Genomic DNA, 13,560 nt, shown 5'->3' with positions numbered 1-13,560 from the left:
CTTTGTGTTGCAGAATGAGGTGGAGGGGTAGGGGCAGGAAAGTTATCATGGACTTCAGAAGAGGAGCTTCCAATAAAAATGTTAAAATAAATACCAGCAATATCTTTTTTTAGGAATGAAATTAATTGATTTGCTTGTACTTATTTTGTGAGCATTTTTCTATTAATGCCTGTGCATGAGTGGCTTGTATTTATGTGTATATAAACTAATGTGGGTGTTTGTAATATGCAAATTACTATAAGTAAATTTGTCTATAGATTCTTGCACTCTTTTAAAGTAGGAGGAAAACTGGGAAAGCTTACTAAGAAGCACTATGTTCTAACAAATGAAGAACAGAGAAATTGAACACTAAATATGGGGGAAGGAATTCTTTAATATTAACCTCCAATAGTCCCTGTTAAATATAACACCCATACATGAGGATTATTTTATTATTTAGCTTCCCTGAAATAGTATGCTTAGTTGCAGTTACTTCCAATTTTATCATGATTCTTTTGACTGCAGCCAGATATGGGAATAGTATAGTCATCAATTAAAAAAAAAAAAGAACATTATGATTTCTTCTCTTTTTCATTAAGGCAATAGTATGCAGTATTTTATGGAAGGTAATGTTTTATTTTTACATTTTATTTTAGAACTTATTAGTATTTTCTCTTTAAGTGTCAATTATCTTGGTCACCATTCAGAATTTGTCTGTCTGACTTTGATCATGGTATGGCTTCCTTGCAGCAATATTGCATATTGTTAAAGGAAAAGCAGTCCTAGCCATCTGTTAATGCCTACCAGAGCCATGTGTAGCAGCTGTAAGCAGCAGTATTTTCCTCCCTTCCTTATGTCCAAGCAGGCATATTGACCTATTTATATCTTCCTGCTATATATAATTTCGAATTATGAAATTACTATCTCAGAAGAATTCAGCCTTGCTCATCTTATTCTTTCACATGTAACTTCTTAATTTTTTTCTATGAATACTGTTCTCCGAATCCTCCTTAAGCTTATTTCATTTTGGCTTTTTTATTGGAAAAGATTAAAAGATTTGAGTGCTGAGGGGAAATGAGCATAACTTTATTTGCGTATTTGGTTATGAGGAGAACTGATTGGGAATGCCAGTATTGTTAGTGCTCATTCTTGGGAGCTGTGCTTTTTTCACCTCTCCCCCGCACTTCTTCCTTTTTTCTTTGGAGTTATTTTTCATATTTTGCTTTCTCTTCTGTTTCCCCATTTTATTGGTCCTGTTTTCTGGAGGAGGTTCCCTTTTCTCCTCTACAGTGTTGTTTCTTTTTTCCAAAACACCTTTTTTTTTTTTTTAAGACTTATTCTCACTCTTCTGAGTTTTTTTCCTACCCTGCATTACTTGTGCATCTATGCAAGCAATCTGCACATTTTGTGACTAATGAGTAATGATGAACTAGTCACAGATGCATATGAGTGATTAGGGCACTGTCAAAGGATAGCCACTGAAGTGGAAAGCTCATCTAGAAAGAGTGACCCTTGGTAGTAATCGGGGAACCGAATTTGGTTTTTATAAATTAGTAAAATCTGTCTCTCTTACAACCTTCTAAGCCAACCAACTGTACCAGTTTCTAGAAGTAACATCATTTTCTTCATCCTGTCAGCCTGACTTCCTTGAACATTTAAAAGCTGGAGTGTGTTGTTCCATGATTACTTAGTCAAATTAACAATTGGCAGCTGCTAAAATGTTCCTGCTACCTTCTCTTTACTTGCTTTCCCTCCACCACTGGCTGTGGAGCCTGTCTTTTCACAGGAGAAACAGATTCAGCTTGCTGTCCTAGTAAAAGAATCAGGTTTTTCTGCTTCTTGTTTAATTTTTTTTCCCCCTCTAATGAATTGAGTGGGCTCGCTGTGACCACAGCTCCGAGTACCAAAGCTAGCTTGAGTTAGGCAGCAGGAGCACAGAGCCAAGAGCAGTGGGGGAGAGTGGGCAGAGAAATGACCTTTCTCTTTTAGCAGTGGTAAACCGCTAATTTGGCTCAAGTCATGCTTGGAAATGGCTCCTTGAAACAGGATGAAATAAGTAGAAATTTAATGTTTGCAACCTGCTTATTGTAAATCAGTGAAATCAAGCCTGTCTCTACTACCTTCTGTTTAGTTTTCCTGACTTTCAGCTGGGGAGGTACCATTGTCAGTAGAGATCAAAATATCAAAAAATAAATGAGTTTGGATTTCAGTTAGTTTTTCATCTTTGAATTAGCTCTTTGTGGTTTTTAACAGTGGATCATCATTATAAAATTAATTTTTCCTGGAATAAATATTTTCATCTTAAAAGGAAAAATATTTTAAGAATATTGTTGAAGCCATTTGTGAATGTGGTATATGTTCTAGGGTCTAAATGTTATGTTGTTACTTTACTATCATAGTAGTTTCAAGGATTTTAACTATTTTCCTAAAATTTGTGTGAGGGCATATGATTTTAGAGGAGATTCATTCTTTCCTATTTTAGGTGAGAACTTACAAGTCAAGTGCTCACAGTGGAACTGACAATACACAAAGTTCTGTGAAAGGCATGATGTAAATACGATATAAATAATTATTTTTCACTTTTTAAATGCTTATTCCTGTTCCTTTAATATTGGTGGGCAAGTAATCTAGATCAGTACAGGATTTTTAGGCAGAGCTTTTTCTTCTGTCCAACGGGTTGGAGGAAGTAATCTGTATTTTTGTGTGTTTTAATCTTCTGTTAAACTCCCAAAATAGATGCTGTCTGAATGTCATGCTTAGGATTTCTTTCTAGCTTAGCTGCTGATGCAGAATGCCTAACAGTGGGTAAAGTCACCCCCGATGTAACACCGCTGTAGTCGGTCCTGCCGGGGCTGAGCAGGAGGTGCGATGCCTGGGCACAGGCAGCTTTGTTCAGATCGCCTTCTGCTGACTTAGAGCCGTGCCTGGACTTACTACGGCAGCATTTCATGGTTGTGGCTGCGTTGAAACCGTTATGTTTGGTAGCAATGTGTGTAGAGAGATTGTGTTTAATATCCACAGCTTTTTAAATAGCAGTCTTTTAAATTACTATGCTAAACATTTAAAAATACAAAACTTGCCAAAGAAGGTGGTGGAAAGGTTAAGTGTTTGGTTTACTAGTTCTTAAGCTTTGGCATGGTTTTGTTCCAAGCCATGTCTTTTACATAGCTTATAACAGGTGAATATGTGCAAGCATGTATAGGCTTATGAGGAGTTTGGTGTCTATACAAGTTTTAAGTGACTGAGTTCCAATCCTTGCATATTTGGGCTTAGCTGTCTCACTTTTGGTGTTGGGTTGTCTTACTTCCGAGTCCTTGTTGCAAACTCTGTAATAGTTTAAATATGCTGTTGCAGTCCTTGAGACGGAGGAATTGCTTACCATAATGGCATTTGAAGATCTTGTCTACTTTCAGATTGTGTTTGCAGCAATCTAGTGTAGTCAAACGAAACAATCGCCATACCTGGTTTTTCTGATTCTTACTTTCCAAATAACTACAGAGACGCATGGTAGAACTTGACCACTGACTGGATAGATACAAAGAACTTGTTTACTCTTCTCGTTTGAGCAACAAATGCTTCAGAAAACATTTATTTGCGTTGTAATATTAGAAATTATGATTTTCAATTACAGAACTTTTTTTTTTTTCTTTAAAAAGGACAGAATTTGAACTTCTTTGTGGGTTTTAAGAATGTGCTTTTGGGTTTCAGTGCTGTGCATTGAATAACTAACTAAGGAGAGCTTTGCACTTCAGTTTGAAGTAACTGTATTGATAGGACCAAATACATGTCAGGCGTAAGGTTGTGCTAATTTGGCTGAGGTCATTTGATATCTGATTATTTCTTTTTTTTCCCCATTGGTGTATATATAGCCTTTGTAAAAGCAGAGGTAGCTAGCAATTGAATTCTGTTGACTAGATATTGGTGTATCACAGGCCACAACATCTGGGAAGGTTAACAGTGTTGAATACAACAATTTTAGTTTCCTGATAAGTCAGCATTTAATCAAACTAGTAGGCTTTGTAAGCAGAGACATAAATAACCAAAGTGTTCTCTGAAATGTCTAAGGCTGATAGGGACTGCAAAATCAAAAGCTGAAGGTTCAAGGAAAGTGTTAGCTGTGTTCGGTAGACTGAGGTAACACCTTGAGCAGATACCTGTTTTAGATTCACTTACTGTAGGTCTTTACAATGGCCTCCTACTTCAGGCTATCAGCTGATTCCCTGTTTACTGGTAACTTGCCCAGCTAAAACAGTGTAGACCCATATTAGATTCTCTTAATGTTAGTCTTTCATTCTCTTTCTAGAATAACTAGAGGAAATTACTTTTCTGCATTTATAGTACTGTGCCCTAGCCCTGCACAGGATTTTCAGAACCCTGAAAAAATTCTTTAGGAATGAAGAGACTCTTTTCTGTTCCTAGCTGCTGCCTTGCTTCCCTTACATTTTGCCTTGTCAGCCAAACATAGTGTGTCAGAGCATTGTTTGCAGTGACTTGGTCCAAATCGCCTGTCACTGGGTGAATCAAGTATTGCTGTGATTCACAAAATCCAGATTCTCTTTTATCTTGATTCCTGGCAGCTTGTTGATTAGGAACCCAAAAGTTACTCTACAGATCACAGTCATAAACTAAGCACTTACAATGCCAGCTAAGAGTTATATCCTGTAGAATGGCACCCACAGTAGCCAGCATGCAACTGTCAAGTTGCATAGATAATACTAAGGGATAAATTTTGACTCTAAGCTTGGGAATCTGTGTCCAGGCTGCAGAGAACTGACTGTATTGGGTGAGGATTCAGATTTGATATGCTTTCCTAGAATTTGTCTTAAATGGTTTACTTCCAAAATGAGCAGTATTTGCATCTTCTTTTCAGGCAAACCTAAAGTCGTCCTCTTTTCCACAGTTAACACTGTGGTTAGAAGACTCTGTTGTACGATGATGGAGGCTGTGATGTTCATCTGCCTTTCAGGATTTTACGGATTGTTTTAGTTGTTCTTAAATGTAAAATACAAACTCAACTCTCTTAGTAAATCAGGAAACGTAGGGTTCACTTCAAGTATATTTGTCATAAGTCTTGATATTAAACAAGTGGATCGTAACTGCTAATGTATGTACTGGGGGCAAAGAGGGAGAGAATTGTTTCTCGCTTACTCATTTTGTGTCAGGCAGTCATATTTGCCATCACCTCAAATCTAACTCTTTAATCACTTTGGCTATTTTGCATTAATATAACAAAATTTGAAAGTTTCAGCATTAAAAAAAAAGTAGTTCAGAGATGCTATCAGTGCAAAAGGAGATTAAAAATTATATTTTTTTTTAAAGTTAAGGGTACTGTCATTACCTTCAAGTCCTTGGTGAAAGTAGTAGATAAGCTGTAGGAGTGGCTAAGGAATATCATCTCTCACTTTTTTGAATTTACATGGTTAATAATTAATACTTAAGATTTTGCTGTATTCCCATAAAGCTTTTTGTTAAAGCATTAGTATCATAAAGCTGTGGTTTCATGGTCACTTTAGGCTGACATAAATTTACACTGCTTGTAAATGGGCAGCTCTCTTGACTGGCTAGTGTGGGCTCAAGGGAACAGAAGCTTGGTTTGTGTGCTTGAAGTGGTCAGGAAAATGCAGCTTAAGAGAAATCGTGTTCCCTGGTAAATTAACATCTGCCTGAAAAATAATCCAGGCTTCTCAGTTTGCTGTTAATTGTTAGGTGATAAGAAGAGAGAATTTTTTCCTCTTCCAGCAGCTGTGGAAGGCTATGAAATACACAGAACTACTACCTCCTCATCAGGGTGCTCGAGGACAGTGAATTTCTCTTGTTCTGGCCTCTGCCTACCTGACTTATACTTTAGCTTTTCAGGGTCTGAGCATTCCAATTTGATACGTAAAATCCTCCTGCAATCGTGTGGTGTAATAATTAGTGAACAGAGATGGTATAAATCCTGCTTGCTTTCTAATATGGTGGAAAAGAGAAAATCATGTGGCACAAAGTAATATTTTCTCATATTTTACTTTTTTTTTTTTAATTGTAATGTCCTCTGGTATCTTTTTTCAGCATCTTTACTCCAGATAACACTCTGGCTTATCTAGTAGCAGGGGAAAAAAATAAGTTAATGGTTAAGCTGTTGCCTTCTTCAAACACAAAGTGAAGCTATGTTTCTGGATAGTAAGAGAACTGGTTGTAACGTGTGATTTGGATGACCGCAGATGCCCTGTTACGCTTTTAGGTTGTCTCTCCTGTAGAGATTGCAACAGAGCAGCCTTCCTGCTGGGCTGGTGATGCTTAACAGGTTAATCTGGTTAGTTTTTCAGGCTTAGAAAAAAAAATTGAATGCCACAAAATAACATTGTGGTCAAGAAAAGATGCACTCTGCTGGTCATTTAGGTACTGCGTGAAATTGAAAAATTTATTTTTCTGAAGAAAAGTCTATGCATAAGACTAAATCAATTTTGAATTTCTTGAAAGGTTTTTTAATGTATAAAGTGTCATAAATGTTCTAACTATATGAATGACTGTATTAATTTAGTACAATTTAGTACTGCAAAATATATTTAATGTATTAGAATTTCTCTTAATTTGATTTTTTTCCCCCTGCCTGAAACAGGTACATTGTATGTAACAAATAAAAATATGCTCTACTGCAGTTACTTGGGTTTGAAATGAATACTGAGAGTTTTGGGATTTGCAACTAGGCTATCTTCTTGCTCTGAGGTTATAACTGGTATAAGTTTTCAGACTTCTGCTTAAGTGGCACTTTACTATGTTGAAATCTGGAAACATATTTAAAATGTGGTTTTCAGATTTAAGTGGTTTTATCTCTCTAAAAGAGGTACATAATGCACGTAATAATTTTAGGCTAGAAATACCTTTAAAATAACTTTAATGAGAAAAATTTGTCATGGCTGATTTGATTACCAGCATCCAGTGATCGGGAAGGCATTGTGTTTGTACAGCTGAGTGGAGTAAGTTCCAGATGAAGAGAGTCAGAGGGCAAAGTTTACTTGTCTGCAGGCAAGCTCAGTGTTTAAACTCCCACTGCAGTCAACAGAGAGCTGGTGAATGTTGTCACAGGAAGCTAGGACGCACTTTGGCTGACTAGCCGCAACTGGACACAGTAAGAGGTTACTGGTGCTTCTCATTGTGACCAAGAGCTCCTTTCGCAGAAATTATTGCACGGCTGAGAGAATGTGAGGATAGGAGACCTGCTCATCTTGGCAATAGGAGGTCATCCTAGCCCTAATATGTCTCTTAGTCATGGAAGCTAGCTGGGCAACATTGGCCTCTTGGGAGAGAAGGTGGCGAGGATTTGTGACCGCGAATCCTTGTTAAGGTTAGGTGTATTATCCTGAGTCAAGACAACCACGATATAACTTTATTTCAAAAAAATGAAAATGTTTAGTATAATAATGAAAAAGTTGATCACTCATTTTAATAACTAAGTGAAAGTTGGAACCTTAATTAAACACCTTTCATGAGGTGTTTCAAAGTATTTCCAGGTATAGATTAAAGAAACAAAGTTTCTGCTTATGGAACTATATGTTGGGGAAAACTGAGTAAAAGTAAATAACACGTTTTAATCAATTGAAATGCATTTTTAGAACTTTCAGAGAGTTTGCTGCTTTTTTTTGCTTCACTGTTCCAGTTCTCTCACTTTTTTACGTAGCTATGCTGAATTGCACAGTTGATACATGGAGGCAATCAGCTACAGTATTTGTAACAAATGGAAAATTGTCGAGAAGCTGTATAAAATTCATCATTCAATTTCGGCTTGCTGAGCTGACTTTCACATGCATGCAGTTTGTAAAGAAAAATGGTATGTTGCTGCCCTAGTGATCTGTCAATACAGTGTTTTAATATACATTCCACCAAGGGAAGCATTAAGGGTTGAAGTGTTGCCCTTCATCAAAAGAATTAAGTTTGTTGGGAGCTGTATCTGGTGAAGAACATGTCATGGTCATGCCATTTATTTCTGAGACCCATAGGTTAAACATACATAGGTCACCTCTGAAGCTGGGGCTGGAGTTGAAGAATCAATAAAGTATCAGTTGGTTTTAGTCATTGGTATTAATCTATCCCAATTATTTATTTTCTAGAAGGTACTTGACTATGCTATTTGAAGTGTAACACTTATTTGTAGTAGCAGAGTGAGACTTTGCCAGTTTATGGCCAATAGCTTTCTTTAGTTATGCTATGTTGCGTTTATAAACACCCCCCCCCCCCCCAAAAAAAAACCCCTCAAACAAAAAACAAGAAAATTGCTGTTACTTTTTTGTTAGCTTTCTTTAAAAAAAAGCATAGGATTTGTCAGAACTCTGCTATTACAAATGGTGTTTTCTGGAAGGTGTTTGAAATCTATAGTAGGGAGTATAGTGGCCTGCTTTGCAAAATCTAGAAATGTGGCCAGTCAGCTTACCACCCTCAGATTTAGGTAGCTTTATGGTATATTGAACTGGGTACTGTTTTTAGTTTCGCTTCTAGGAATTTTTCTTTTTTTCTGATAAACTTCAGTAATGCTGATTTTGGTGTTCTAATAGCACGTTTGTCTTTTTTAGGAAATAAAGCCTCAAAGCCATTACAACCATGGATATAGTGAATCTCTTGGAAGGAAAAGCCACATTGATGATTACAGCACTTGGGACATTGTCAAAGCCACACAGTAAGTTTAGTTTTGAGTGTTAGATTTGCCTGTGTCTGTATTAGTTAAAAAAAAAAAAAAAAAAAAACCAAAATAAAACACCTGGTAAAATGGATTTTTTTTTATTTGCATAAAGTGGAAGGTGAACTGTATTTGTAGATACACTAGTGGAAGATTTCAGAAGTGAACTCTGTGAAATTACTGTTAAGACAGATTTATGAGCATTTTATGCAGGAAGAATTATGGTAAGTTGTAAATATAGGTGGTTGCTGGACAGATTGTTGGAAGAGAACGTATGGTTTTCTTTCTGTTGGTGCTGTTTATTTTCTGTAGGTGATGATTAAGACATAAGTGGGCAACATTGATATGCAACACGAGGGTTCCCTTGATTTGTTGGCATCATTTATAGGTTAGAAGGAACGTGTCTCTGTGTAACTTCCTTCGTTGTCTCTCATTCTGCGGTTTCAGCGCTGCTATGAAACTTGAGTTTATTGCTGAGAAAGGATTGTAGGAATCAACTGGGTGCAAATTGAATGATTGCATTCTTAATGCAGATGAATTATACAAATTTGTCCTTTACACAGTCCTGTAGTACATACTGAGTCAGAAGACTTCCTGATTAATTGTCACAACACTACTTTTTAGCTTGCTATTGTTTACCATTCAGAAACCACCACCACTGTCACCTTTCTTCAATGAGCTAAGATAATAGTTTTGTAAGATTTTTATTTTTCTTGTATTGTTAATTTGGATGCTTAAACTATTATGTATCTTGCTGAGCTATTTGCCTTTTTCTTCTTAAGACAAAATTTTTCTTTCCTTTTTTCCCCTAAAAGGCATATCCTCCAACTGACAGCAGCTTTGCAGCTCTGTGTGTGACACAGGCTCCATTTAGGTTTAGGAAGTATGTAGTTCCCTTCACTTTTTGTTTTGAGTTGTGAGGAGAAATAGATGTTGACTGACAATTGTTGCTCTAAATACTTTAATAGTAATACTACCACCTATAATCCTCCTATTAGGGGATTTTTAGAAGTGAAAATATTGGCATAGCATTAAACTAGCTGCTTCTTAAAAGCATGGAAATATGACAGCAGAAGTGGTTTTGCAAGTTACCTGCTTTCATTCTTGTATGCTCATTGCATGTTTGAAACCCTAAAGCACATTTGTCCCCATTAACCCTCAAATTTAGGCTGATGTATGCTTTCAGCTGAGTTATAATTCTTTTCTGGTCTCCTCAAACAAGAATGAACAGGGCTGCGAGTTATCCGTTACGTGCCCTCAGAGTCATGGTGAGATGTGATTTACAGAGAGGATAACATCTCACTGAGGAGGACTATAGTTTCATATCATAGTCCTAATTGTTAATATCACAGGGAAGGGGGACTGTCAGCATGGGTATATGATCAAGTTGTGGTACCAGACAGCGCTTACCTGACTAGAGGGAGAACTCACCTTTATTTTAAGTATTTACTAGGATTTGAAGGCCATGTTGTACAAAACAGCTGTCTTTAAAAGGAAAAATCTCTGAAGTTTAAGGCAGAAAACAAACCCACTAAATATCATAAGGCTTGCAATAAAATAATGTTGCTAATGTATTAATTCAGTGTTATTAAAAAGATATATAGCTCCTATTAAAATGATGTAGTTCTTCACTTTTGTAGAAATATAACCTCTCTTTTATATGTATGAAAAATAGGTGATCTTATCCTCTACCACTTGTCCTCAAAAATCAATATTCACTTAGATTAAAATAACTGCTGATTTTGTTTACTATTTGGTTCAGTGCTAATGTAAGTAAGATGCCACAAAAGGTTTTGTAAAAAAGGGCCACTCATCTATCTGCCAGAACTCCCCTTCCTATGCAGTTCAGTCAGTTCAAGCAAAATGTAGCCAAATAGAATAAGAATTATTTTCAGTCTCTTAGTTTGGTGGGTTTTTTCCCCAAGTCCAGACATGTAGCATTCAGCATAGGATTGGCAACACGCTTACTTTTTTTCAGAACATTTCAAAACTTCCCCAAAAGAATATAACAAGTTTTTTTAGTGTGATACAGTCAAATAGTAGCTGGGGTGCTTACGATTAGTTAAATGAAATTCTGTTGGTCTCGAGAATGGTCTGAGAGCTAATTATAATAATGAAGTTGTGTATCTTCCTCTGTTTAAAAAAAAAAAAGTCAAGCTGATCTGTCATCCAAAATGATTTGGCATTTCATGTAAGACCACTTAAATTGTAGGCTTCTTGACAGGTAGAAGGTGCGTTTTGCCGTAGCATAGAGTACGTTGTTTGCTATTAAATTTGTAGTAACCCAAGCAGGAAGCCAGTAATCACGTCACCCAAGTAGCTAGTCCGTCATTTAATTTTTTTCATTATCGTTGTTCTTACAGTATTTGATGTGCTGCATTATTAAAAGTTTCTCCTGTGAAAGTAAGTAATTATTATTGTTGCAACATACATGAAAATGGGGAACGTAGTTCCTTAAACTTTAAAGATGATGATGAAAAATGGGATGAAAAGGTTTAAAACTCCTCTATACTTCATATATGCTGTTTGACTGTAGAATTCTATTTTGAGATGATGAATTTATTGGCACTTGATTACAGAGAAATAAAACAATGTTAGTAAAATAATGCATTTCCTTTTATATTTTTCAGCAAGGGAAAGTAAGAGCTTGCAAACTCCAGTCATTTTTTTTTCCAGAAGGATTTGTTTGTTGTTTCATATCTTGTTGAACTGTTTGTGTGCTTTACCTTCTTAGTCTGTAGGTTGGACACTTATTAAATTAACATGCTCATACACTATGAGCTACAAATCTAATAACCTCTTACAATCAAATTAAGACTTTGTATAGAAAAGAGGGATTCAGCTAATGTTCTCATTGTAGAGAGTTTATCAGTATTTGTATTTTTTCCCCATTATGTTCCTGATAAATTCTCCCACAGACATAGGGGCCAAAGCATGGTTTGTACCAAAAATAGTCTCTCTCTGTGTTTGTTTTGCAGAAACTTTTGCTGAAGTAAAAATCGTAGTGTTTGGTTTTAATAGCTATTGATATAAAGGACACTTTTCACTGGCTTTGTTATAAACATGTCCAAGGCCATCTAGGTAGCATTAGAAGTAGTAGCGTCTTAGCCCTTCATCTTGCAGATGTTACAATGTGCGTGTAATCTCTTGGCATCTTGTATTCGGTTATAGCAAAATTCAGTCTGGTTCATATAAATTTTCCACCGTGTTTCTGAAAGCAGAAGCAGGCCACTCATGTATTTGAAAATCTGTTTTCAAAGCGGTAGTAAAAAAAAATCATCCATTCTTGCCTTTGCTATTGCAATGGAGGAACATTGCATACTAGTACTTAATAAGTACTTATAACTGCATAGAAAGTCTTCAAATTTCTTCTGCCTCTACAAAAGCAGAGGGTGGGCTGTGTGCTGTTTTTGTTCCTCTGTATCATTCAGTGCTCTCACTGGAGCTGCAAGGGAATGGAGTCTTGTAAAAAAAGTTAAGTGATGTAAAAGTGAAATTTGATGGAGATATGTGGGGTATGTTTATTTCTCTCTCTTCTGGCACGAGTAGCCCTGCATCATCCAAGGCTGGAGTCATAACTTTGATGTCTTGGGAAGGGTACTGTGTTAACATAAGAACTTAAAGTTGCTGCCTTTGTTTTGTTTTAAATCTCTTAAGCCATGAAACTAAGGAAAAGTAGCTAATGATCGCAGGTAGAGAAGTATTTGATGGGTTATGACTACGAGAACAGAATCTGAGACACATTAATCCTTGCATCGTGATTTTCAGTTCTGTTGAGAGTGAACAGGCACCTTCTGCTTGTAGTGAACTTGGGCAAATTCCAGCTCTGCTGAAAGTATATCAAATAACCGTTATGAACATGAGTATTAAATATTAATGGTATTAACAAGTGCTTTTGTGACTTCTGGAAGATTGATTCCTTGTGCTCAAGTGTTACGATTTCATTATTGCAAGATTAATTTTTCTGTTAGTTTTATTCACTGAAATCATTCAAAATGAAGTCATGTGCGTTGTGAAATAGTGCAGCATGAAATATGAAAAATACCGAATCTTGCTCAGGAAAAAAATTGTTGGATACATTTGAGAACATGCTTTTTTCCTCACTATTTCTCATCATTCATAGGGTAACTGATAAGAAAAAAATAGGATACATATGGAATAATTCAAATTGGTGAGGGTTTGCCAAAGTGACAATTACTCCTGGCTTTTTTCAGCTATTCACAGGAGAGGATGGGCAGACCGTGACAGGGGTGCACGTTCTTTATGCCCGGTCATTTGTGCCCATGGAGTTTGATTATATTGCTGAAAGTGAAATGTATCTGAAGTTCACATGGAAAGGTGGGATTTTTTTTAACCAGGCTAGTAATATAGCCACAACTGTCTAGACAATTTGAGGCTTTGGAACATATGCAAGAGCTGAATTTCTCTTGTCTCTCAGCGTCACTGTTAACAGTTCATTATGCAGCTCTTGAGTTAGCCCTTTGCTGTTGAAAACAAAACTGTTTTGCTGTTTAACACAAACATGAGAAGGTATGAAAGGCTTTGTTAGTCTTTAACCACCATCCTTCATGGGAAGGAGACTTCAAAAGATAAAAAAGATCATTTTTCTACTAATTGCATTTCCAGTTACAGCAACTTTGATTGGAGTTACGATGATAGCAAGATGAGGGAGGGAGCTCCTGGCTTACCTACTGTTTGTTGGCATGGTGACGTGCTCACTGAAGAGATTCCTTCCTAGTACTGTGGCCAAATTTCATGTTAATCATGCAGCAAAGCTGGCAATGTCTATTTCCAAGAGTCAATCTGCTTGCAGACAAAAGATTAAAAAATGGGTTACATATTTAAAATGCAAAAGGCTTCTGGGATACTGTTTTTGAAAGTATTATATTCAGAATATCTTTCACCTGTGTTGACAAATAAAATGTTAC

The 13,560-nt window shown here is 36.4% G+C and overlaps 1 protein-coding gene across 1 annotated transcript in view; it reads left to right on the top strand.

Annotated features, from left to right (window-relative positions):
* The window catches only part of ZDHHC17 (zDHHC palmitoyltransferase 17), a 77,368-nt gene that overhangs the window by 10,680 nt on the left and 53,128 nt on the right, over positions 1 to 13,560 (top strand). The window contains exon 2 of the mRNA XM_082311291.1: positions 8,529 to 8,632. Within this exon, the coding sequence (XP_082167417.1) occupies positions 8,529 to 8,632 (104 nt within the window). The remainder of the gene's footprint in view (positions 1 to 8,528; positions 8,633 to 13,560) is intronic.

This window comes from Platalea leucorodia (assembly GCF_965183815.1).
Source record: "Platalea leucorodia genome assembly, chromosome: 4".
NCBI classification, from domain to species: domain Eukaryota; kingdom Metazoa; phylum Chordata; class Aves; order Pelecaniformes; family Threskiornithidae; genus Platalea; species Platalea leucorodia.
Note: the sequence above shows the minus strand (reverse complement) of the source record. Positions and strands in the feature narration are given on the sequence as shown.